Genomic DNA, 27,158 nt, shown 5'->3' on the forward strand with positions numbered 1-27,158 from the left:
ACTCCCCAAAACAAACAAACACTAGAGCACATCAAAATCTGGAATGCTGATAATTTCCCTAAATATTCGAGATTTAGACTGGCAGCTTCCAATGCCCCAAATAATGGCAAAGTGGGTTGCATGTTCCTAAGCCCAAGCACATGGTACAGGGAATTGATTTCGCTTCCAAGTGAAACTTCTAGTTTTTCTTCAGAAGCTGCAGCTATACTCCCAGCTTTAAATTACTTGCCGAATCACGCAATAAAAATCATTCTTATTTTAATGTATTTAGAAGTTTAGTCTAATACATGCAGAGACTAGCCATTCTCAATAAAACTAATCCATTGCTATTGGACATCATCAAAGCTAACAAGTTAAACAGAAGTCTCAGAAATCAGATAAAATTTGTGTGGATTGGTGGAACACACTATCATCAAATACAGTAAACAACGATTGCTCACAACAGATCGTTTAAAAATATATTAGTATCGCCTTCACAACTGAAGCCTACACAGTATACAACAACAAGGCATGAATGGGAAGACAAATAACGATCACTGGTATGCATGAAAGGGGAATGTTATGGACATTAACTCCCAAACATTCCTTTGAAGCCCTATTTCCACCCAATTAAGACGAATAAAAATTTTCTAAGTTCCTGGATCATTCCCTAGCCTTCTTTCTCAAACACATGTTCGAGATAATCCTTATTCTGAATGTTATGGAACTTCTGTATATCTACCACTTCTTTTTCAAATGTATGTGCGTATGTGGCTGACTTAAGTTGTACTAGAATCACTGCAAACTTTAGGAGGAATAAATCAGTAAGTTGACTTATTTTGCATATTGTCATTCAGTAATGTCATATGGAATAATGTTCTGGGATAACTTATCTCCGAGAAAGAATGTCTTCATTTTTCAGAAATGTACTGTAAGAATAGTATATGGTGTTCTCCCATGGTCGTCTTGTAGACCTCTGGTTAAATACACTCCTGGAAATGGAAAAAAGAACACATTGACACCGGTGTGTCAGACCCACCATACTTGCTCCGGACACTGCGAGAGGGCTGTACAAGCAATGATCACACGCACGGCACAGCGGACACACCAGGAACCGCGGTGTTGGCCGTCGAATGGCGCTAGCTGCGCAGCATTTGTGCACCGCCGCCGTCAGTGTCAGCCAGTTTGCCGTGGCATACGGAGCTCCATCGCAGTCTTTAACACTGGTAGCATGCCGCGACAGCGTGGACGTGAACCGTATGTGCAGTTGACGGACTTTGAGCGAGGGCGTATAGTGGGCATGCGGGAGGCCGGGTGGACGTACCGCCGAATTGCTCAACACGTGGGGCGTGAGGTCTCCACAGTACATCGATGTTGTCGCCAGTGGTCGGCAGAAGGTGCACGTGCCTGTCGACCTGGGACCGGACCGCAGCGACGCACGGATGCACGCCAAGACCGTAGGATCCTACACAGTGCCGTAGGGGACCGCACCGCCACTTCCCAGCAAATTAGGGACACTGTTGCTCCTGGGGTATCGGCGAGAACCATTCGCAATCGTCTCCATGAAGCTGGGCTACGGTCCCGCACACCGTTAGGCCGTCTTCCGCTCACGCCCCAACATCGTGCAGCCCGCCTCCAGTGGTGTCGCGACAGGCGTGAATGGAGGGACGAATGGAGACGTGTCGTCTTCAGCGATGAGAGTCGCTTCTGCCTTGGTGCCAATGATGGTCGTATGCGTGTTTGGCGCCGTGCAGGTGAGCGCCACAATCAGGACTGCATACGACTGAGGCACACAGGGCCAACACCCGGCATCATGGTGTGGGGAGCGATCTCCTACACTGGCCGTACACCACTGGTCATCGTCGAGGGGACACTGAATAGTGCATGGTACATCCAAACCGTCATCGAACCCATCGTTCTACCATTCCTAGACCGGCAAGGGAACTTGCTGTTCCAACAGGACAATGCACGTCCGCATGCATCCCGTGCCACCCAACGTGCTCTAGAAGGTGTAAGTCAACTACCCTGGCCAGCAAGATCTCCGGATCTGTCCCCCATTGAGCATGTTTGGGACTGGATGAAGCGTCGTCTCACGCGGTCTGCACGTCCAGCACGTCTGCCTTGAGCTTCCCTGTGAAGTTTACTGTATGTAATCCACTGTAATTCAAGAAGAAACAATGAGGTGTGTAACTACAACACAAGAGGGAAACATGACATTCATCACACATTAAGGTTGTCTTTATCACAAAAGTGGGTGCACGATGCCACACAAAATTTTTTGATAACTTACCCAGTGATGTAAAATGTCTGACAGACAGTAAAGTAGTATTTTAAAACAAACTGAAAGAGTTTTTCTTGAAAACTCCTTCTTCTCTGTAGAGGAATTTCTGTCATTTGAATAGTGGCATATGAGTGGGGGGACGAAATAGTAGAAACTGATTAATAATTGCTGCTTGAATAATTAAAAAAATGATTGGAAGGGATAATTGAAAGAAACTAGAAGGTAATTTATAAATTTGTATACATATCTTGGGTGAACTCGAACTGGTAATAATATCAGCAGACCTTCAATGTCAATACATTTAAGATCAATATTTAGATTTTGAGTTACGTACTGCTTCACATTAGTTCTACTAGGCATAGTGCTGATAATGACAATGCACATATAAGATCGCCCCTCTGCTGCTGGCACAAATTCCTCTTGTCTGGTTCGAACCTTCTGATGCAGGATTCTCGGCGTAGGCGAAATGATGAATAGACAGGTATTGTCGATGTAAATATACGAATAAATTTGGCCTTCCTAATAACTTTCATAACACTGTTTAATATACAGTTGGAATACACGTTTTTAAACAATACTGGCACAATGGAGCTAGTCATATGTCCACCCTCTACCACTTACAGAAACACACAATCAGAGGTAGTGGAATTGATCAATTGAAGAGCATATCTGTTTTCCTTTTTGTTTCAAAAGATTACCTTTGCCAAAAAAATAATTTCTTAGTTTAGCGTTGTGCATGCAACGTAACGTCTCTTATCGTCTCAGTTCACACTCTCATGTTTAGTACAAAGCCAGGGTGTCTATGTCATATGTTTACAGTAGCTTTCACTGCACAAATTCGTGAAGCTCGTGTTCAGCGGGATGGTCCTTTGTGAAATCTTCGATGCGGTGACAACTACTTTCCATATCAGTGGCACGAGGAATTTAGTTCACCTCTTTGATCTCACTTATTCAATGGGGACACCAGCCGTACATCTGACTTCCATCGACAGGGTAAGTTTCTTGTCGCTTTTACGACATTGTCAAGTACACAAAATTCATGTCACTCAAAGTATTGGCATCTTTAGATTATCACTCTCACACAAACGTATATCACATGCATACTTAACACTTTTGTATGTTCTTACACTTTTATTTTTTTATCTTTCATATAGTTGTATTCTTTGAAATTTGTGTATTGTCCTTTCGACACATTATACATATAAGAAAAAAAATACAAATACAATTACAAAATACACTTATCCTATTTATTTGCTGACATGCCTTTATCGTTGCTTGTATACATTATAGTCTGCTTGTCGTTTTGTTTCAGTACATTTTGTTAAATTACAATTTTGTTACATTGTTCAATTCCAATTATATGAGTACACTCTTTACTCTCATTTGGTTATACATTCTTCATATAACTTTGATACAAGAATAGATCCTGTTTTGCTTAATGGCATACGCTGACATGCATAACTTCTTGTCAGAGCATATTTATCAGTTCCAAAGAATTAAAGAAGCACACAATAGTCACGACAATAGACACTAAACGCTGCTCATTTAACTATTCAGGGCCTTGCCTCTTTAGTATTCTCCAGGAAGGATCTACATACTACAGGGTTGAGGAAATTCCACAGAAAGGCGTTTATGTGCTCAGTTGCGTCTCGTTACTAGACTTAACAATCATCCCAAGAACAAAATTGTTTGTTGTTCATAAACACAAGTCAAATCTGACGATACCAATCATATCAAATACTTATTTAGTGTCTAAAAGTGCTGCTCAATATTTACTTGTTATGTTCATTTTATAAAGTATAACCATGTCACATTCTGAGATATGCAGAGTCGTATCATCACTATGACATGTTATGTACAATGAGCATAAAAAAGTGTTTACATAAGTAACAAACGTGCATAAAAATTTCAGTGTAAATCAGGTGGTTGATGCTTTCATGGGTAGTCGAGAAAGAGCATCAGCTATTATTTTTTTATTTCCTTTTGTACACACTATTTCAAAATCGAGTTACTGAAGATACATACATCGTCTGGCCATCTGTCGCTGTAGTAATTTACAAGTTAACGAAAAAATAGGGACTGATGTCACAGTATGCTTTTGTGTGTTTATCCCAAAGTAAATATTCAAACTTTTCAAAGGATCAAATTACAGCCAAACCCTCCAACTCTGTCACTGAATAAGAACGTCCAGCTTCAGATAAGGTGTGGCTATTGAAGCTAATTACTTTAGGGATGAGATTTCCCTCTTTTTCCACCATTTGAAAAAGGCATGCAACCAGACCTTTAGAAGACGTGTCGGTGCATAAACAGAAATCCTTCTTAATGTTTGGTTGTGATAAAATATTAGCATTTAATATGGCTTGCTTGATGTTCTCGAAATCGGTTTTACATTGTTTGTCATGTCCGGACGCGGAAAGGGAGGCAAAGTCAAGGGCAAGTCAAAGTCCCGCTCAAGCAGGGCTGGGCTCCAGTTCCCGGTCGGCAGAATCCACCGCCTCCTGCGCAAGGGAAACTACGCCGAGCGCGTCGGCGCCGGGGCGCCCGTCTACCTCGCCACCGTCATGGAGTACCTCGTGGCTGAGGTGCACGAGCTGGAGGGAAATGCGGCCCACGACAACAAGAAGACGCGCATCATCCCGCGTCACCTGCAGCTCGCCATCCGCAACGACGAGGAGCTCAACAAGCTCTTGTCGGGCGTCACCATCGCACAGGGTGGTGTCCTGCCCAACATCCAGGCCGTCCTGCTGCCAAAGAAGACCGAGAAGAAAGCCTAAAGAGCGCAATCGGCACGCGGCCCCGCCCAGCAGCGTTGCTTGCTCCCATGCACGCAATGTGCTTTGCCGGCTCGGCTCAAGGTCGTAAGTTGGTTAACGATGAATTTCCTGAAAAATGAGACTAAGCCTAAGTATGCCTTTAATTGTCTCTTGGTTTGAGGAACAGGACAGTTCCTAAAGACATCAAATCTTTTAGGATCTGGCATTATGCCTTCCAAAGAGTTTAAGTGCTCTAAAAATTTTACCTTTCCTTGTCTACAATTAGATTTCTTGATATAAGCTATTACTTCATATGCGGAAAAGCGGCTCAATACTTGTTCAATTAATCTCAAGCGCTCTACCCGAGTGGATGTAGCAATGAAAAGGTCGTCTACATATACTGTTACCTTACTCAGAAGTTTGGGCCCTAGTACACTGTTCAGTGCAGAGATAAATACACGCACACTTAAGTTCAATCCAAACTTCAAAAATTCGAAGCTCCTGCCCCCACATACGAAGGCAGAATACCTCTGACTTTCTTTGTGTAGTTTTATTTGCCAATAAGATGCCTGGAAGTCGATTATAGTAAGAAATGTAGCATCATGGAATTTCAGTTCCCTAAGTTACATTCGCTGCTCTTGAGACAAGCACCTTGATTCACTTATCTTTGTACTTATTGTGTCGACATTGACTCTTTCTGCTGCTGACTGTTGATTATTGTATGTGTTGACAAACATAACTATAGTAGTTACCAACTGAACTTCAGAGTTGTGAGTAACTTCGGTTTTATGTCTATTAGTACTTCCTCTGATTAGGTCTATTACAAAGAATTGGTCAATCTGTAGTTGTTATGTCCTAAATGTATCCCTAATGATTAAATAATCATCTATTAATTTCTCTATTATCAAAAAATTGCATCATACAGAACACTGTCCTAGCTGTACTTGAATTAAGGTTTATATTTTGACTTCTTTCGATTTCTGACCAGTGGCTGTTTGTACCTTGCAATTTTGCACTGGCAGTGTGGGTATACACCCACGTTTCTTCAGTTTTTGAAAGATGCTCTGTGATGACGAATTAGTCGTAGCACCTGTGCCAAGTAACATGTGTACATCAAGGCCACATACTTTTGCTTTAATATTAGCTTGTACCTTGCTCACTGTCAAGTTTTTCTGTGTACCCTCCTCACTCTGATACGGATCAACTTTCACATTCCTGTAATTTTGTGTTCTGCTGTGTTATTAGTTGCATGAGTTGTTTGAAATTGTGTGTCTCAGAAGTATTTACATTGATTTTAGGGACTGTTTCCTGTTCTTGCGTTCGCGACATCGTGAGCAAATAATCAAAGGAAGTTTCTCTTTCGTGCACTTCAGTTTCACTATTTGCAAAATGTATCCCTGGGAGAATTGAGAAACTGTCTCACTGAGTGTCATAAAAGTGACATAATGATTAGTTATATTGTCAGTGTCATCATCTTTTGATAGTGGACGCCAACCTCGTCGTTTTGGCAACCATCGGGCAGTTCACGAGTTGGCACGTTACCTTCAACTGTTGCTAAGCTCGGATTTCCAATGTATTGGCATATTGCATTTTGTAATGAATTTTCAACAATGGCCATTTCCTTTGACTCCAATGTGCACAGTGTTTAACAAAATTATAAAATTTTTTATGAATAATGAAATTTTGTCTGTATTGGTACTTTTCAACAGAGGTAGATTTATACACAGATTCACTAATGAACCTGATTATTATTTGACACAGCCTTATAGAATTTGATGACTTATCTTGCACTTTCATGATGACTTTATACAAGTTTTCGACTTCTCTGTATAAAGGCACTTTCCGTAGAGGATATTAATTGGAAGGAAAAGAGATTATCTACTTCCAGAGAGATGGCACTAACCGCAACCAAATAATTGAAACTAGTATTCCTGGTGCGACTCGTTTTTAGGCTGAATTTATTTCTAAATTGCTCCTTCAATATTTTTCTTATTCCCAATCTCACATATGTATAACAAACTCAACCAAGGATTTATTAGTTTCTTCTGACAATAAAATGCTTCACTTATCTCAATTTTTTTTATCTCAACAAATGAAATGTCTTTTCAAATTCTGCTCGGGGTCACTCTTTAAACGATCGCCATTGAATAGTGGCATATGTGTGGGGGGACAAAATAATAGAAACTGATTAATAACTGGTGCTTGAATAATAAAAAAATGACTGGAAGGAATAATTGAAAAAATTGAAGGTAATTTATAAATCTGTACACATATCTTGGCTGGACTTGAACTGGTACAAATGTCAACAGACCTTCAATATCAATACATTTAAGATGAATATTCATATTCTGAGTTACATACTGCTTCACATTAGTTCCATTGTGCGCAGTGCTGATTATGACAATGCAGATACAGAATCGCCCCTCCACTGCTGGCACAAATTCCTCCTGCCTGCTTCGAACCTCCTGATGCAGCATTCTCAGCCTGGGAAAAATGATGAACAGAAGGGTATCATTGATGTAAATACATATATAAATTTGGCCTTCCTAATAACTTTTTTAAGACTTTTTAATATATAGCTGGAATACACATTTTTAAACAATACTGGCATGATGGAGCTAGTTATATGTCCTGCCTGCTACTTGATGGAGTAGAAGGAGTTAGCCAACAAGAAGTTCTTTAATTCACTCTGAAACCGATCTTTATCACTTACAAGACCTTTGATATGCTCTGGAAAGTTATTGAATATATGAGTGCCCACATATTTGACTCCTTTTTGTACTAATGTTAAGCTGTTATAGTCATTATACAGATTGTTTTTGTTCTGGTATTATAATCATGTTTTGCACTATTTTGTGAAAAAAAAGACAGGTTGGAAATGTCAATGGACATCAATGAGTATTTGTACTGAGAAGTAGTAGTAATACAAGTTTCTTAAAGAGGTTTCTGCACGATGATCTAGGACTGACACCAGATATAATTCTAATGACTCGTTTCTGAATTTTGAAAATGTTCTCTTTGTGAGAGGAGTTTCCCCAAAAGATGATTCCATAACTCATTAGTGAATAGAAGTAAGCCGAATAAACTAACTAGTTCATATTTAAATCACCTATTTCTGCTATCATGCGTACTGCAAATGTAGTTGAACTATGGGATTGCATTAAAGTCTAGAGTGTGAGTTTTCCAATTTAGGTTGTGGTCAATTTGTACCCCTAAAAATTTGACACCATCTACAGCTTTAATTTCATTGTTTGAATACATTATACTTATAGGGTCAGGTATTCTTTGTGAGGTATTCTACTGTATGTATCCATTGATACAAATATTTCATTAGATGATTCCTCAGTGAGATCACGGGTACTGTTTTTTTTTACCAGTACTTATATCATCTGCAAATAAGACAAAACTTGCATTTTGTGACACTGCATATGGAAGGTCATTAATATATAACAGGAACAACAAGGGATCTAAAATAGAGCCCTGAGGCCCCCCTTGTCTGATAGTTTCATGTTTTGAATTACTATTGTTGTGTGGTAAACCTGATACAGACACACACTGCTTTCAATTAAAAGGATAGGATTAGAACCATGAGCCTGCTATTCATATTTTCCAACAATATTTAAATTTTTGTATAAGGATATCATGCTTAACACAATCAAAAGCATTAGCCAGAACACAGACTATTACAAGTGGTAATAACTTTTTATTTATTTATTCTAAAATATTATCTGGAAAAGTGAATATAACTTGATCAGTTGCAAAACTTTCCGAAATCCAAACTGACTGTGAATGACAATATTTTTCTCTACTAAGTGTTTATGAATTCTATTGTATATAACCCCGTTCAAAACACTTTTGAAAATATTGCCAATAATGAAATGGGATGGAAGGTTTCCACTGATAATTTGTCTCCTTTTTTGTGTAATAGTTTAACAATAGCATATTTAAGCCTATTTGGAAAAGTACCAGTGTGGAGGGATTCATTACATAAGTAACTCAGTATGTCACAAAGTTCTGAGGAGCAATATAGTATTCTTTTCCGGAAACAGCTATTTCTGGCTTTATCACACTATCGTGAAACTGACCCTAAAGTTTTTGTAATTGTATCTGTATATCTGGCTTTATTGAAGTGATCGGCGGAAGAAAAATTCTCATTTTGGTAAAGATTATTTTGATCTCTTTATTTGTTGGGTTTATGAGTGCACCACATTTATCGCTATACAATCCAGTCTACAATATGAATAGTTTTCTCTTATTGTACTTATGTTCTTATTTTTGAATTTAACTAAGCATGGGCCTTCTACAACACGTAGCAAAACAAAATAAGCACTTGTGGGGTAACTGTTTGCTCTCACCGCCCCATTCATCCTCAAACTCACGAAGGAAGAGAATGAAAGTGTGTCACAGTTAAAAATTTTGCGTGATTCTGGCCATGGTACGGTCTTTCTACAGGTATAATGTATGAGTGTCGCTGCTTACGAAATGAAAACTATTCACACCAAATCTCAGTGCCCACAAATGGGTAAACTGCCTTTCACATAAGGCTAGTTTTGGCAGCTAAGGTGGCTCTGACGAATACATTAATTAAATCCAAGTACACACATAATATTTGTGCGTAAAATTCTTAGTAATTTAAGCAACTTCTATGGTAGTCCTTCAAATAAGCTATTGGCAGCGCTGTTTGTCGTCACTGTACCAGAGTCTCTGACTGTACTCTAGTGTCTATGGGCGATGTAGTCGTTTGTCAGTTGTTGTTGTGTGTAGATTTGTTATTGTTTTGATTCAAGATATTTGTTATTGTTTAGACGTTAGAAAGCTACAGTGGGGTGTTAAGTTGGTACAACGCAAATGATGTAAGATGATATCTCAGCGGGAATATGCAGCTTGTCTTCATTTGTAAGGCGATGAAAGAAACACATAATGTGATAACCCAATAGGAGTTCTGAGCTTTCAATTATGGAGGTACGAATTTAGAAAACAGTGCTTATGTCCTTCACGTAACTTGTGAACTGTAGTTGTCTGGATAAGTTTTATCGCCATTCTTGAAGACAAAAATAATTTCCCTCTCCACCAACTGTGTGTCAATTAAAACTGATGGAGTCTCTCTGGTGCACAGTAGCGGGCAGCGAGACACAGGGAATTTTATGAGAGAAACTGCTATGAACAGTGCTGACAGCCTTCGAGCTGCCCTTTGCCGTCGTAAATTTAAGATTATGGTCTTACGCGATTATGGTCAAACCTTCCAACTTCCTTGGGACATCACACTGTTTTGCTGTTGTCAGTGACGATCTCATTCATGGCAGTGCACATGCTTGCTACACTGTCAGCATGATAATTGATGACATAGCATGTGGAGGTCATGCATTTCATAAACATGTGTATGTGACTGATGGTGCAGCATCTCATTTTAAGAACCGCTTTAAGCTTTATGAACTTGGTACTGTAGTACAGGAATTAAGAATGGATATTTTCAGCAACAGGTCATGGAAAAACTGAATGTGATGGGGTAGGATGTCTTTGTAAACATATTGTAACACGATGTGATCTCCAGCATGAAGCTGTTGATGCCATAAGAGATGCTACGGGGTTTTTACACACCATATCAACATTAGTAACAATCATGAAACTCTTAATTCTAAATGAAAGCAGATGGAAAAAAATGAACTCTTTTCATCAATGCAGTGTTGATTGTTACAGTGTAGGCAATTTAAATTCATGGATAGTCATAAAGAAGTAAAATCGTGACAGAAGACAACAATAATTTGTGAATAATATTGTCTATAAATATGCTGTTTCTCATTTTTGTTATAAAATGGTTTTGAACAAAATTATGAATTGTGTTCCCACTGACTTATGATAATGTACAGTACTTATTTTGATTCAGAAATACCAGTGTTGCATTAAGTTTACTTAAAATCAGGGAACAGTATAAATATTTAATTGCCCATGACTGTTTCGCCTTGAGACTAGAGCTAGGTCCACCTAGCAGATTTCTCATATTTTCTGTGGACAAGTATTGTCCACTGTGATTGTACATTCCCTAAGTACAATGACCAACTAACATACTGTGAAATTTTTAGAACATTTAGGATGGGGGTTATGGAGGAAATAATTTCTACACAACCAAAAAATTTTAGATTCTTTCATCTTTATGTAGGCCTACAAATATTTTGACAGTTTAAGAATTTCATGCAGATTATCTGACCATTTTGGCTGATCGGGACTAAACTGCTAAGGTCATCAGTCCCCTCACGTGTCTCACAGCATCCAGAGCTGGTTTTGTGAGATCAGAGAAGAATTGTTGCATCTCTCCTGGATACTAGATCTCAATGCTATGGAGCCTTTGTGATATACTTTGGAGAGCAGGGCGTGTGTCAGCAATCCACCTCCATCATCGTTCCTTAACATGCCCCTAATTTCCTGGAAGAATTTTATAAGATTCCCTTGACAACCATATTGAGATGACAGGAAGCTGTTCTGAATGTCATTGGTTTTACTGCAGCGTATTAGGAATGGTAATGTTGTTTTTGTGGTGTTTCCATATTTTTGTTCATCTCCGTGTACGTACAAATATGTAAGGTAATCTAGATGCAATTCCAATTTCAATTATCAGTAGTCATAATTTGTTGTAAATATGCTTTACAGGTGTAGCGTGCGGTCACTGCTTCTGCCTGTTACTGCAAAACTTGACTCGTTCTACAAATTACATGGCAATATTCTAAGAAAAGGTTTTGGGAAGGCAAACAGTATGTCTAATTAGTCTGAAATTGATGCTTCCAATAATAAAGTAAGTCAACTGGATAGATAAAAAATCTACTTACCAAGCGGCGGCAGAACACACACATAAAAATTGGCAAGCTTTTGGAGCCAATGGCTCCTCCTTCAGCAGAATGAAGAGGGGTGAAGGAAATGGGCTGGAGAGGTCTAGGAAAAGGGGGAGATTTCAAGAAAGACACACCTAACTGCATGTCAGTTGAGACTTACCATACGGGATGAGAAGGAACGACTCTTTCTCCCCTGACCAACAGTTGTGGGGGCCTATTCCGAGCCCGCAGCTCGTGGTCGTGTGGTAGCGTTCTCGCTTCCCACTCCCGGGTTCGATTCCCGGCGGGGTCAGGGATTTTCTCTGCCTCGTGATGGCTGGGTGTTGTGTGATGTCCTTAGGTTAGTTAGGTTTAAGTAGTTCTAAGTTCTAGGGGACTGATGACCATAGATGTTAAGTCCCATAGTGCTCAGAGCCATTTGAACCATTTTAGCCTATTCCGAAATCTACCTCTTTTCCTAGACCTCTGCATTCCGTTTCCTTCACCGCTATTCCTTTCCCTTCAACCCTTCTGCCTGGCTCTAAAAGCTTGCCAGTTACAACTGTCTTTTATGTGTGTGTTCTGCCGCCGCTTGGTGAGTAGATTTTTTATCTATCCAGTTAAATAATTTTGTCAATAACTAATTGTTTTTGTCATTACAATAGTAAAATAAAGACCATACAAGATGCTGTATAATAAAAGGAGAGACAGAGAAAATTTAATAAGACATCAGTGAACTCAGACACAGTGTATATATATAAGCGAGATTTCTACGGCTGCTGCCGCCTCTCGCATCCCAATCTCCATCGTTCATGGTCATTCCAGTCTCCTTCGTTAATACCTCTCACCGCCATTGCTTTGTTGATGTCGTCTTTCCAGCATCTCGCAGGTCTACTGCGCTTTCTTCTTTGATGTGGAGTCCATTGCCATACCCGTTTTGGCCATCTTGTGCCTGGCATACGCTGTAAGTGGCCATACCAGAGTAGGCGCTTCCTTTCTATGTAGTCTAGGATTGTGCTTTTGACATGCATAACCTCTCTGAGCCTATCATTTCTAATATGGTCAAGTCTGGAGTATCCACAACTCCGTCTCCAGAAATCCACCTTAACATCCAGCAGGTGATCTTTCTGCTTCTGAGTTAGTTCCCACAACTCTGCACGATATGTTGTGATACTTTCAATAATTGTGTGGTAGGTGGTAAGTTTTGTTCTGCGCATCATATTCTTGTTCCAGAAAATACCATTTAGTTGTTTATGTCTCGCTTGCCCTGGCCTATTTTATTGTTTACATCATCCATACTTCTACCATTGGATGACAGTGTCACTCCCAAGTACTTAAAATTATGACCCCTTTTGCAGTGTCAGAACTGAGCTGTAAGTCGTTAACAGTATTTCCTCCCACTTTCAGATATTCTGTTTTAGATACATTTGTGACAAGACCCCATTTTTCATAATATTCTTTTAATTTGCAGAGCATGTAATTTGTATCTTCCTCATCTCCAGCTACTAACACTTGGTCGTCAGCAAAAAATAGAGTGAACAAGATCTCGTCGTCTATAGGGGCACCCATTCCTTCGCTTTTTCTTTCCCATGATTTTAGTGCCGCCTGTAGGTAGATTTTAAAGAGTGTAGGGGGAAGTGTGCATCCCTGGGGTAGTCCCTTTGTCACCTCAAACTCTTGAGATAGTTAATTTCTCACTTTAACCATTGCCGTACAACCTTGGTAGAGGAGTCTGACAGCTTTCACATAGCTCGGTGACAGACCATTATCAATTAGACTTGTCCATAGCTTGTTCTGTGGAACTGTGTCATAAGCTTTCTGGAGGTCTACAAAGACAAGGTGGGTTGTAAGGCCCCTTGCTGCCCTTTTCTCCACTAGGTTTTTGAGGGTAAATACTCCATCAGTACAGGAGTGACCAGATCTGAATCCATTTTGTTCTCCAGATTCAGTTATTTCTTCTTCTATCCTCTTTTTTTTTAGGATACGGCCATAGACTCTCGCCATGGATGGCATCACACTAATACCATGATAGTTTGCACAATTCCTCCTGTTGCCCTTCTTAAATATTGATGTAATTGTTGCCTTTTTCCAGTCCTTTGGGGCTTTGTCACCTCTAAGGCGTTTGACAAAAATCACTGCCAATATCTCAAAGAGTTTTGACGGTGCTGCTTTAACTAGTTCTATATAAATTAATCCTGGACCTGGCGACTTTCTGTTTTTCATGGCATTCATTGCATTTTGGACTCCCTTTGGGGTTATCGATGGTACATTATCATTACTGGTTTCAATGCCTGGTGGGTTCTCAGTGAATGCAGCTCTGTTCTCAGTTAGTAGTCCTTGGTAGTGTTGTACCCATTCCTGCATGCTAATGAGGTTTATATTTGCTTTATCTTTATTCTGTGTTGTCATTGTTTTTAATACCTTCCAGGCTTTATTTGCTCGTGTATTCCCCGTGCTTTTTTCTCGGTCTTTACCGGTTTTCTGCCAGGCTTCGTTTTTTGCCTTAATTGTTGTTTTCTGTGCATCTTTTCTCCGTTCTGTATTCCAGCCAGTCATTGTCTGATCTTGAGTTCAACCATTTATTATAAGTTTTCTTCTTACTTTCTACCTTCTCTTGTACTGAGTGGTTCCACCACTTATCACGTATTCTATTGCTCTTTTGGATTTCTTTAGTTCATAAGCTGCATTATGGATGGCTTCTTTAACCAGTCAGATGATTTTTAATAAAACTAGAGAAGTAGCAGAGAATTTCAACTATAATTTCCTGTCAAATGCATCCCAAATTGGATGTAAGGGCTCTATTGATAACGCCATGGCTCTTAAGATACAGGTGTCTCAAGTGTTAACTAGATTCGGATGTCTCCTGTCACTGTAAATAAAATAGAAAGATCAGTTAGTAAAATGAAAAATAAAAAGTCCACTGATTGATGAAAGAACCATAATAATTGTTAAGCACTGTTGTCTTATAAATGGGATGCTGTGCCATATTTTTAATGTATCATTGTAACAAAGAAGTGTCACAGATAGACTTAAGTATGCCATTGTTAATCCTCTTCTCTATATTTTATGGCCTTCACTGGACCACTCTAGCCAACTTTATACAAAGAATTTTTCAGTTTCCTGTCAGCCCAGTACTTCTTCATTCTCTCGGATCCCATCCTTCTTTCTTCATCAGAAACAACCCTTTCTATTGTCTGTCTGTTGATTCTCATTTGCAGTCTGGTTTGTTTGTCTGTGAGTTTCCTGATTTTGTCAGTTTTGTTTCTTAGGTCTTCCAATGTAATCTGTAGCTCATCCATATCTTCCTTGATTTCTGCAATCCACTTAATGTTGCACTTACTATTCCACAATTTTTCTGTTATTCTCCTAATGATCCTGTTCTCTGGTGTTCTGATTAGATGTCCGAAAAATGAAATGTGTTTCTTCCTGATTGTACTCATTACCGGTTCTATATCCTTGTAGACTGTTTCATTTGTAACTACTCTCCAGTGTCCATATTTCTGGTATGATTCGTTGATGCACATTCGGATGATTCTTCTCTCTATTTTGAGTATTTTGTTTATTTGTGCAATGTTAGTTGTTTTGAAGATGGTTTCACTTGCGTATGTTATTTCTGGTTGAGTGACTGTTTTGCAGTGTTTTAATTTTGTTGCTATTGACAGGCTCTTTTTGTTGTAGGTTTTCTTGGTGATATATTGTGCTCCAGTCAATTTGTTTATTCTGTTATGCCATGTTGGCTTTTCATTGAGGTTATGTGTTATGATTTCTCCTAGATATTTAAATTTATCTACAATTTTGATTTCTTGGTTTCCTATGGCAATTTTGTTTATGAGTGGTGTGTCAGTTAACGTGATGACTGTTTTTTTCAAAGGATATTCCAAGACCAGTTTTCTGTGATATTTCCTGTAGTGAGGTAACTGTTTGGTTTCCTGAATACTGTTGGACAAGAGAGCAAGGTCATCAGCAAAATCCTAGAAAATTTAAACTTATGTTATCTTTGGGTCTCCCGATTTGGATGTTCTTTGGGTTAGTCTTGTACTATTCCCTCATTATGTATTTTAAAGCACATTAAACAGCAGGGGTGCAATCTCCTTGTCTTAAACCTGTTTTTATGATGAATGGCACAGAGAGTCCCCCCTCCCCCTGAACTTGACTTTTGATACAGTGATGGTTAAGGTGAGTACTATCAGTTTGATTAATTTTGTATGGAGCCCGAAATTTCTTAAGATTTTTAACATTGAAGGTCTATGAATACAGTCATATGCTTTTTTAAAATCCACGAAGGTTATTACAAGAGGTTTATTTCATTTCTTGTAATATGCTATGGCTAATTTTAAAGTGATGATCTGTTCTGCACAGCTTCTCCAAGGTCTGAAGCCTCCTTGGTATTCGCCTAATTCTTCCTCTAGTTGCTCTTTGATCCTCTTGTATAGGATTCTGGAGAAAATTTGTATGTGCAGTCTAAGAGAGAGATAGCTCTGTAATTACGTGGGTTGCCTTTATCTCCTTTTTTGTGGAGTGGGTGGATTATAGCTGTGGTCCAATGTTCGGGAAACTTTTCTGTTATCCAGATTTTTGTTAGGGCTATGTGTAAGGATTTTAAACTGTATCACTGGCACATTTCTGCAAAAACTTGGCCTTCTCTGCATGCCTTATAATTTTATCTTCTCTGCATGGATTATCATTTTTCATCTCTCTAAGTGCCGTTTCCACCTCTTGAATTGTTGGAGGATTTCTGAGATCATGTGGAGTCTTGATGGGTGATTCTGTATTAATTGCTAAAAGTTCCTGGGGTTCTTCACAATTCAAAAGTTTACTAAATGCTTTTGCCATGATTTTGGCATTTTACTTGTCATTATGTGCCATTTTTCCATCTTCCCTTTTCAGCTTTAACATGGGCAGGGCAAATTTTTGTAATTGTCTTCCAAACATTTTGTAAAAGTCTCCGGAATTGGTTTTATGGTAATTTTCTTCTGTAAAGTCGATTAGATCTTTCTGTGATTGTCTCTTGCTTTGCCTGATCATTTGTGTGAACATTTTCCTGGTATTTTTGAGTTTGGTTGCATTTTCTTCTGTTTTGTGTGTTTGAAATTTTAACCATGCATGGTGTCTTTCTTCATGAATTTTGTCACATTCTGAGTTCCACAAGACATATCTTTTTCGTGGGCTCAATGGGGCTAAATTTTCTGCTTGTTGTCTGAGAACTTGAACCAGTTCTTCTAAATTATCTGTCGGCTTTATGTTTTGTGTGACTTCTCTATATTTATCATTTCTAATTAATTGGTGGGGATCAAAGTTCCTCTTTCGTTTATTGCACTTTGGCTTCTTTTCTTAGTGGTGTGAACTTAATTTTGATTTTGACAATGGAATGATCTGAACCTGTAGGCCAAACGCTCATTTCCATCAACATTGTAGATTTCTCTGTGGAAGAATTTGTTGATAAATACATGATCCAGTTGCCATTCTCCTTTTCTCCAATCAGGATGTTTCAAAGTTTTAAGTTTGTTTGGCCTCCTTTTGAAGTATGTGGGCTTTGAGATCAGTTTGTGTTCCCTACAGAGTTCAACAAGTCTTTGACCATTATTTGTTTGTTTATGTGGAGCCCATTTCCCAGTGATATCCCGGTATTTCTTTTCTCTTCCGAGTTGGACATTGAAGTCCCCTAACAGGATCTTAACATTGTTAATATTTACTTGGTTTATTGTTTTGTCAAGGAGATCCCCAAACTTTTCCACTTCTTTCCTAGTCTTTGTCAGAAAATTCTTTTCATTAGTAGGGGCATGAGAGCATTAATGATGGTATAAATTTTATTGGATGCTTTTAAACTCAAAGTTGTGATTCTAGGGGAGATGGCTTGAAAATCGATAACTGAATCTATTATTTTCACATTGACTATAAACCCAGTTCCAAATTGGGGACATTCTTCATAACCCTTATTCCAGGTTTCCCGATGTAAATTCTGTAGCCTTGTGATTCGAATGGTTCTTCTGTAGTATTTCTCATTTCCTGGAGTCCTGCTACTAAAATTTTGTGTTTATCTAATTCGTCCATCAAACTCTTTAGTTTTCCTGCTTTAAATAGAGGATTAATATTATTAGTTGCAGTGTAGTTGAGCTTATCTTGTTTGATCCTGTTCTTATAAACTGGCATAAGAATTGGTGATCGCCAATGCTCCGACTCATTAACGCCTTCTAGGTGGCTACCCACTAAATCTGATGTAGCCATCTCCTGCATTCTTGGACAGGATGGTGGAAATTTTTTCCTGGAAGACCTTTCCATGGTTGACTTTCGAAGGTAAATTTGTGTAAATCATGGAATTCTTTTAGATAAGCTAAATCATTATGGTTTGAGGGGGGCAGTGCACAAATGCTTTAATTCATACTTAACTGGAAGAATGCAGAAAGTTGAAATAAGTGGTTCATGTAATATTAAAACAACAGCTGATTCCTCAAACTGGGGGGCTATCAAGTACGGGGTCCCACAGGGTTCGGTCTTAGGTCCTTTACTGTTCTTGATATACATTAATGATTTACCATTCCACATTGATGAAGATGCAAAGTTATTTCTTTTTGCTGATGATTCAAGTATAGTAATAACATCCAAAAACCAATAACTAAGTGATGTAATTGTAAATGATGTTTTTCACAAAATTATTAAGTGGTTCTCAGCAAACGGACTCTCTTTAAATTTTGATAAAACACAGTATATACAGTTTCGTACAGTAAATGGCACAACTCCAGTAATAAATATAGACTTTGAACAGAAGTCTGTAGCTAAGGTAGAATTTTCAAAATTTTTAGGTGTGTCCATTGATGAGAGGTTAAACTGGAAGCAACACATTGATGGTCTGCTGAAACGTCTGAGCTCAGCTACATATGCTATTAGGGTTATTGCAAATTTTGGTGATAAGAATCTCAGTAAATTAGTTTGCTATGCCTACTTTCATTCACTGCTTTCTTATGGCATCATATTCTGGGGTAAATCATCATTGAGTAGAAAAGTATTCATTGCTCAAAAACGTGAAATCAGAATAATTGCTGGAGCTCACCCATGGTCATCCTGCAGACATCTATTTAAGGATCTAGGGATCCTCACAGTATATACACTCCTGGAAATGGAAAAAAGAACACATTGACACCGGTGTGTCAGACCCACTATACTTGCTCCGGACACTGCGAGAGGGCTGTACAAGCAGTGATCACACGCACGGCACAGCAGACACACCAGGAACCGCGGTGTTGGCCGTCGAATGGCGCTAGCTGCGCAGCATTTGTGCACCGCCGCCGTCAGTGTCAGCCAATTTGCCGTGGCATACGGAGCTCCATCGCAGTCTTTAACACTGGTAGCATGCTGCGACAGCGTGGACGTGAACCGTATGTGCAGTTGACGGACTTTGAGCGAGGGCGTATAGTGGACATGCGGGAGGCCGGGTGGACGTACCGCCGAATTGCTCAACACTTGGGGCGTGAGGTCTCCACAGTGCATCGATGTTGTCGCCAGTGGTCGGTGGAAGGTGCACGTGCCCGTCGACCTGGGACCGGACCGCAGCGACGCACGGATGCACGCCAAGACCGTAGGATCCTACACAGTGCCGTAGGGGACCGCACCGCCACTTCCCAGCAAATTAGGGACACTGTTGCTCCTGGGGTATCGGCGAGAACCATTCGCAACCGTCTCCATGAAGCTGGGCTACGGTCCCGCTCACCGTTAGGCCGTCTTCCGCTCACGCCCCAACATCGTGCAGCCCGCCTGCAGTGGTGTCGCGACAGGCGTGAATGGAGGGTCGAATGGAGACGTGTCGTCTTCAGCGATGAGAGTCGCTTCTGCCTTGGTGCCAATGATGGTCGTATGCGTGTTTGGCGCCGTGCAGGTGAGCGCCACAATTAGGACTGCATACGACCGAGGCACACAGGGCCAACACCCGGCATCATGGTGTGGGGAGCGATCTCCTACACTGGCCGTACACCACTGGTGATCGTCGAGGGGACACTGAATAGTGCACGGTACATCCAAACCGTCATCGAACCCATCGTTCTACCATTCCTAGACCGGCAAGGGAACTTGCTGTTCCAACAGGACAATGCACGTCCGCATGTATCCCGTGCCACCCAACGTGCTCTAGAAGGTGTAAGTCATCTACCCTGGCCAGCAAGATCTCCGGATCTGTCCCCCATTGAGCATGTTTGGGACTGGATGAAGCGTCGTCTCACGCGATCTGCACGTCCAGCACGAACGCTGGTCCAACTGAGGCGCCAGGTGGAAATGGCATGGCAAGCCGTTCCACAGGACTACATCCAGCATCTCTACGATCGTCTCCATGGGAGAATAGCAGCCTGCATTGCTGCGAAAGGTGGATATACACTGTACTAGTGCCGAAATTGTGCATGCTCTGTTGCCTGTGTCTATGTGCCTGTGGTTCTGTCAGTGTGATCATGTGATGTATCTGACCCCAGGAATGTGTCAATAAAGTTTCCCCTTCCTGGGACAATGAATTCACGGTGTTCTTATTTCAATTTCCAGGAGTGTATATTCACTTCTGAAATTTGTTGTTAATAATCCAACGCAGTTCAAAAGTAATAGCAGTGTCCATAGCTATAACACCAGGAGAAAGGATGATCTTCACTATGCAAGGTTAAATACGACTTTGGCACAGAAAGGGGTAAATTATGCTGCCACAAAAGTCTTTGGTCACCTACCAAACAGCATCAAAAGCCTGACAGATAGTCAACCAACATTTAAAAATAAATTAAAAGAATTTCTAGATGACAACTCCTTCTACTCATTGGCTGAATTTTTAGATATAAATTAAGGGAGGGGAAAAAAACCCTAACTTAAACATTAGTGTCATGCAATATTTTGTGTAATGTAATATCTTGTACAGACATCTTTTATTAACCTGACATGTTCCACATCATTACGAAGTGTCGTATTCATGATCTATGGAACAAGTATTAATCTAATCTAATCTAGGAAGTTGACCTTGGGTGGAGCAAGCTCTGATTTACAACTATGGTTGTTAATCCTCTTTATAAAAAGGGTGATAAAGTAAAAGTAACTAATTACTATCCGATTTCCCACCTAATGTGCTTCTCAAAAATTTATAGGAACTTGTTCAAAGAAGGCTAGTCAATCTTCTCAACAGCCACAACTTACAAAACAAAACTCAGTTTAGCTTCCAACAGGGTACATCAAGTGAACGGGATGTATTCTCATTTACTAACCAAATCACAGAATCCATCAATAGAAGAATGTGTCTCATTGAAATTTTTTGTCATCTTTACAAAGCCTTCAGACGAGTCAAACATGATGACCTCTTAAGAAAAAGTTTTATGTTTTAAGTGGGTCGCCTTGGATGTGGATTACATTCTAACTGAAGAACAGAAGACTGTTTTGCTGAATATCACAGAAGCAGTATCTGTGCATATAAGTGGGGCATGGTGAACTATGGAGTCCCAAAAGTCCACTGTGTATCAGCTTTGAGTCACATTTTACCCTTTCTGCTGACACAAACATTTTGATTAACAAAGTAGACATCAGTAATCTTGAAGGAACTGAAAATACTGTATTTATGGAAGTTCTAAAGTGATTTGTTTCAAATGGAGTCTCTCTGAAAGCAGTCAAAACATGTGACATTTGTTCATATGTGAGCAAAAAGTTTTAAAATTAGGTTAATATTAATTTTGATGGTGTAATGAGTGTGAGATCTTGTAAGTTTTTGGGTCTGTAGACTGACAGTAATCTTAAGTGGAACTGATTGTATTCTTCGCCATCAATGCAAGATTAGTTCAGCCTCTTTTGCTCCCATACTATTATTTCTCCTTGTGATACTGATGCTGTCAGTACTGCGTACTGCAGCTACTGCCACGCTCTACTATCTTATGGCATTATATTTTAGGTGAATGAGCCACAGAAAACAAAAATTTTCACCGCTCAGAAAAAGACTGCTAAAAGTCATAATGCAGACACACTTTGCTTGAGAAATTGACTAGTGTCTGTGTATACGGCAGCAAGGGGGGGGAAGACTTTTGAGCCAGTATCTAAAGAAATAGCATAACCCCATTAAGGAATAGACATAGGAAATACAGAAGTGTCCGATCCCACCCGTCTGCTTTGACCCATGACGTCACAAATATGGCGGAAACAACCATAAACCACGATTCCAATATGGCACATATAAAGTCGGTACGTACACACTATGAGGACGAATATACATCGAAAAACAAACACACACACTTTCCACAAAAAACCTAATGACACTAATGGGACAAGCACAGGAAATAGGGTGTTTTTGGGTGGGGGCGAACTAAGTATAAACAAATTTAGACACCCCATCCCCATACAAAACCACACAAACGGCGAAAAAAAACCCGACATCACAAGACTCCCCAAATACCACTAAACACAATATCTGGAATCGGGAATGTCCCTTGACCTATGTAGCTCAACAGCAGCTCCAGATCCCATAAATTAGGATCAAACACTTCCCTTGGCCTATATAGCTCAAAAACATCTCCCGATACCAATAACATACACAGCCACACATTGGGATCAAACACTTCCCTTGACCTGCGCACTGTTAATTTTATTCGTCATATCTATTCCTGAACAAAAACAACAACCAATTAATTTTACTAAAATTACCACACAATGTACAGCGAACAACACTAAATTAACCTTCACACAAAATCGTTAACTCACTGAAACGAATTCCACTACAAACACAGCCGACACTCGAACAATTCTGGATAATGAGCAAAAGCAAACTGAGCCCATTACACCACACAAACGAAAACCCTGAACATACCACCAGAGAGCACAACACGACGACATCTATAAACACGCCACACTCACAAACCAAACCCCGTGCCGTCATGACGGCACATATGACAACACCCTTATGTCACGGGTCAAAGCCGACGCGTGGGATCGGACGCTTCTGTCAACCCTAGACATCTTGTAATTCCAGATCAGGCATGAACTGCGATAATTTGAGTAAAAATTTTCCACTCAGGTATTCATGACATAGATGTAGGGGAGGCCCATTTGCTTTAGCTAAAACCATGTTAGTTGGCATAAACTGCATATTGCACACTGACATTTGTGGAACTGTCTTGGATGTGTGTTTGGAGCTGACCCCGAAACAAAGAGAAGTGTAATCCATGTATGGGTGTGCCAAAGCGTGCCAGTCTTAGTCCAATGTCTGCATCTGCTATCAACAACAGCTTCTGTAATATGTTTCTTCCATTGAAATTTGTGCTCTATATTGAGTACAAGGTATTTGACCACTGCCTTGGCTAGTAATTTGTATGGCCCAGGCTTCAGCATCACTATTGGAAGAACCCTGTGTCTGGTGAAGAGTAGAACCAAGACTTTGCTAGATGATCAATCAAAACCATTCTTCACCGTATACACATGTAGCCTAGACATAACTTGATCCACCCTCAGCAGGCCACTAGAAAGGGTCTCACTGAATATACAGGGTGAACATTAATAAAACCAACATACTGCAGGAACTGATTCCTGACTGGAAATGTAGGAAAAAAGGTCCTATGAACATGTGTCTGGAAATGCATTTGTGCCACGGTAGACAGTGCTGACAAATGACATTTCTTTTGACCACGTTCCGTGTGTTCCTTATGTGCTGCATGCCGTGTGATTTATGCAGAGTACTGTAAGTAGCAGAATGGCCCGGTATTCATGTCAGGAACAGGCCAAGCAGATGGAAATGGTTGAGAGTCCGCATAGCTATATGAGAACAAGTACCCTCACAGACACCAACCACATCACACAACATTTCAAGCCCTTTCTTTGCATTGGTGTGATCAAGGGCCCTTTCAGACAGATGAACATAGAGGGATGCTGTGGATTGTGGATACGTCAGATTTGTAAGATCAGCTTCTACAGGATATTGAGATGAACCCTAGTACAAGCTCCAGGCAAATGGCTCACCAACAGGTTGCAAGCCAAAGTAAGATTATGTGTGTTCTGCATGACAACTGCTACTATCCATGTCACCTGTAACAAGTGCAATGATTATCAGCAGCAGATATCTCTCTGCAGGAAGGATTCTGTTTTTGCACCAGAGCATCACAATTATGGGATTTCTGTCATCAGTCCTCTTTTCTGATGAAGCAACCATTACCAGAACTGACATCATCAATCTGCATAATTGTCATCTGTGGGTGACAGACAACACATGTGGCCAGAAGGACTTTCAGTCATCAGTGCCATATACTGTGGCAGTGATGCATTTCTGGACATAGGACCTTTTTTCCTCCAGTCCCAGTCAGGAGTTGGTCCTTGCAGTTTGTTGGTTTTATTAATGCTCATCCTGTATATTCAAGTCATCAGCACCCTGTAAAACTGTTACATTTTATGGCAAACAAGTGTGCAGTTCCAGTGTAAAAGGGTTGAAAAGCAGAGGGGGGAGGGAGAATTATTCCCTGGGGTGATCCATTGCTTATCATTCTCAGCCTGTTGAACTGTTAAAAATGTGTATCCACCACTGCTCAGGACCACCTGTCACATGGGGAAGTTTATTGGTCTTGTGAGCAGCTTTGCTGTTTCATGGGTGATTGGTGACAAGCGTCTCTTGGTTGTCACCTAAGTTGACTTCATTGATGGATTCATACATTTGGTTTTCAAAAGCGTTCAGGTGCTGAAGAGCACTATAAATGGCTTTGAAGTCCCTGTGTGGGACTACTGAAAAAACAATTCCAAGTGTTCAGTAGTTCCCTGCCATTTTCCATCACACATCTGCGGCAGGATGCACACATGAAAAATAGCTGAGACACACTGTTGTCCCAAGGAAACAGAAATAATAACTCATAATCAGTTACAAGAACCTGAAGAGCGAATTTTTGTGCAACCTGTGGGGATTGGTTGTTGCTAAGCAACTTTACATGTTCAAAGTTCCTAGACTTACATGTAGAGACCTGTTTAGAACATTAGGTATTCTAACAACAATATATATACTAACTGTTGTGTTGTGTTGTGTTGTATTTGGAAAAATTGGCCTCAGCAAATCAAATATCTCATGCAATAGTGACAATATGAGGAGAAATAGTGATCTATGGTGTGAACTAAAGAACCTTAGCATGTTGCGAGAACTATTGCACAATCAACTGAACAGCTTACGCATCCAAAAAGAATGAAAAAGAAAATTGAGGATCTGTTAGAAGACAGTCAGTTTGGGTTTAGGAAAGGTAAATGCAGTAAGTAGATAGGCAGTCCTGACATTCTGCTTGATAATGTGGAAGTATGAGTGAAGAAAAATCAAGACTCGTTTGTAGGTTCTGTCAACCTGGAAAAACCTTTCGACAAAGTAAAATTGTGCAAGGTGTTCAAAATTCTGAGAAAAATAGCAATAGGCAATAGGAAAGAATGGGTAGTATGCAATATGTACAAGTACCAAGAGAGGACAATAAGATTGGAAGACAAAGAAAGAAGTGCTCAGATTAAAAAGGATGTTGTAAGAAAAGAATGCAGTCTTTTGCCCCTACTGTTCAATGTGTTCTAGAAGAACCAATGATGGAAATGAAAGAAAGATTCAAGAGTGGGCACTGATGACATCAGTCAAGATGAAAAAGAATTACAGAATTTGTTGAGTGATTGGAATGAACAGTCTAACGAGTTCAGAATATGGATTGAGGGTAAACTGAAGAAAGATGAAAGTAATACGAAGTACCTGAAATGAGAATAGCAGGAAATTTAAGATCAAAATTGATGATCACAAAGTAAACAAAGTTAAGAAATTCTGCTACCTTGGAAGCAAAATAATCCATGATGGACAAAGAAAGGAGAACATAAAAAGCAGAGTAGTACAGGCAAAGAGGGTGCCCCTGACCAGAAGTAATGTATTAGTATCAAACAAAGGCCTTAATTTGAGGAAGAAGTTTCTGAGAATGTATATTAGGAGAACAGGAATGTATGACAGTGAATCATGGACTATGGAAAAAACCAGAACAGAAGAGAACTGAACGGTTTGAGATGTGATGCTACAGAAGAATGTTGAGAACCAGGTTGGCTGATAAGACAAGGAGTAAGAAGGTTCTCCACAGAATTGGTGGAGGAAGGACATATCGAAAACATTGACAAGAAGAATGGCCAGGATGATATGACACATTTTACGATATCAGGGAATAACTTCCATGGTGCGACTTGGAACTTTGGGGGTAAAAACTGTAGAGGAAGACAGAGATTGGAAAGCAGCCAACAAGTAGTTGAGGGTGTTGAGTGCAAGAGCTACTCTGAGATGACGAGTTCGGCACAGAAGAGGAATTTGTTGCATGCCGCACCAGGTCAGTCAGAAGACTGATAGCTCCAAAAAAAAGTCTGATGTTATTTGGTGGAATCTATTAATAATTGATGAAGTATTGATGCTCACTGATGGTTCCTTACTTTTAAAAAGTCTCTGTTTTCCTTTCACTATCTGTTAACCTGCATTGTTTATTTATGTTGCATACAATGGCTTTGTGTTAATTATCTTCTGTACTGTACTGTTGTTGATTAAACAGTTCCTTATTTTCTTATTTCTTATATTCCATATACTATGTAATAATATTTGAAGTAATGTTTGTCAAATGTACTTTTTGCCTGACACTATGTCCAAGCAAATATCACCAGCTGAAAAACAGGATATGAAATCTGTATAAATGAAAGTGTAAAATCATAAATCTTTGAAAGTTATTCAGCAATTGCTTTGAAATTTTGACCCAGCATTGCATTCAAATATGCATATGTTTTTATGTGCCTTATGGAGTGACGTGTACATATGCGCAACCCCCCCCCCCCCCCCCCCACACACACACACACACGCACACCGTACGGCATTCCAGAAGGTATGTAAAATACATGTGTAATTCGAAGGTGAAGAGTTTTTGGAGATTTAACCCTTTTAGTGCCAAATACGATCTGATCGTAATCCAGATTTTCGGCGAAAAATGCCAGTAACGATCTGATCGTGATGCCTTTCTCATTCGCTAGGAAATACTAACAATTTTGCCTTCAAGCGCGGAAAAAATGAATGAGAAAGGCATCACGATCAGATCGTTACTGGCATTTTTCGCCGAAAATCTGGATCACGATCAGATCGTATTTGGCACTAAAAGGGTTAAGATTTGGAGTGAATGAAAATTTACATAACAGACAGGCACAACAAAAAGAGTACTAAATGTGTGAGCTTCTGGCCAACACACACACACACACACACACACACACACACACACACACATATTCACATAAGCACAACTCATGAGCACATGCATCTTCCATAGTTTGCCTGTTGTAGGATCACAGCTGTAAACTTAAGACTCTCAGAAACTGGAGTGAATGAGACCACAA

General features: G+C 39.9%; 1 protein-coding gene across 6 annotated transcripts in view; it reads left to right on the top strand.

Moving 5' to 3' along the window:
* Positions 1-9,755: 9,755 nt before the first annotated feature.
* The window catches only part of LOC126483869 (uncharacterized), a 134,870-nt gene continuing 117,467 nt past the window's right edge, over positions 9,756-27,158 (top strand). For 2 of the 6 annotated variants that reach the window (XM_050107103.1, XM_050107104.1), the window contains exons 1-2: positions 9,756-9,975; positions 11,659-11,800. Coding sequence is in view for 4 of the 6 variants with exons in the window: in XM_050107099.1 (XP_049963056.1) it covers positions 26,105-26,116 (12 nt within the window). In the remaining 2 variants the exon portion in view is untranslated. Of the gene's footprint in view, positions 9,976-11,658; positions 11,801-24,828; positions 26,117-27,158 lie in introns of those variants that run through there. The other 4 variants (XM_050107101.1, XM_050107102.1, XM_050107099.1 and 1 more) reach the window with 3 other exon arrangements.

This window comes from Schistocerca serialis, chromosome 6 (assembly GCF_023864345.2).
Source record: "Schistocerca serialis cubense isolate TAMUIC-IGC-003099 chromosome 6, iqSchSeri2.2, whole genome shotgun sequence".
NCBI lineage: Eukaryota > Metazoa > Arthropoda > Insecta > Orthoptera > Acrididae > Schistocerca > Schistocerca serialis.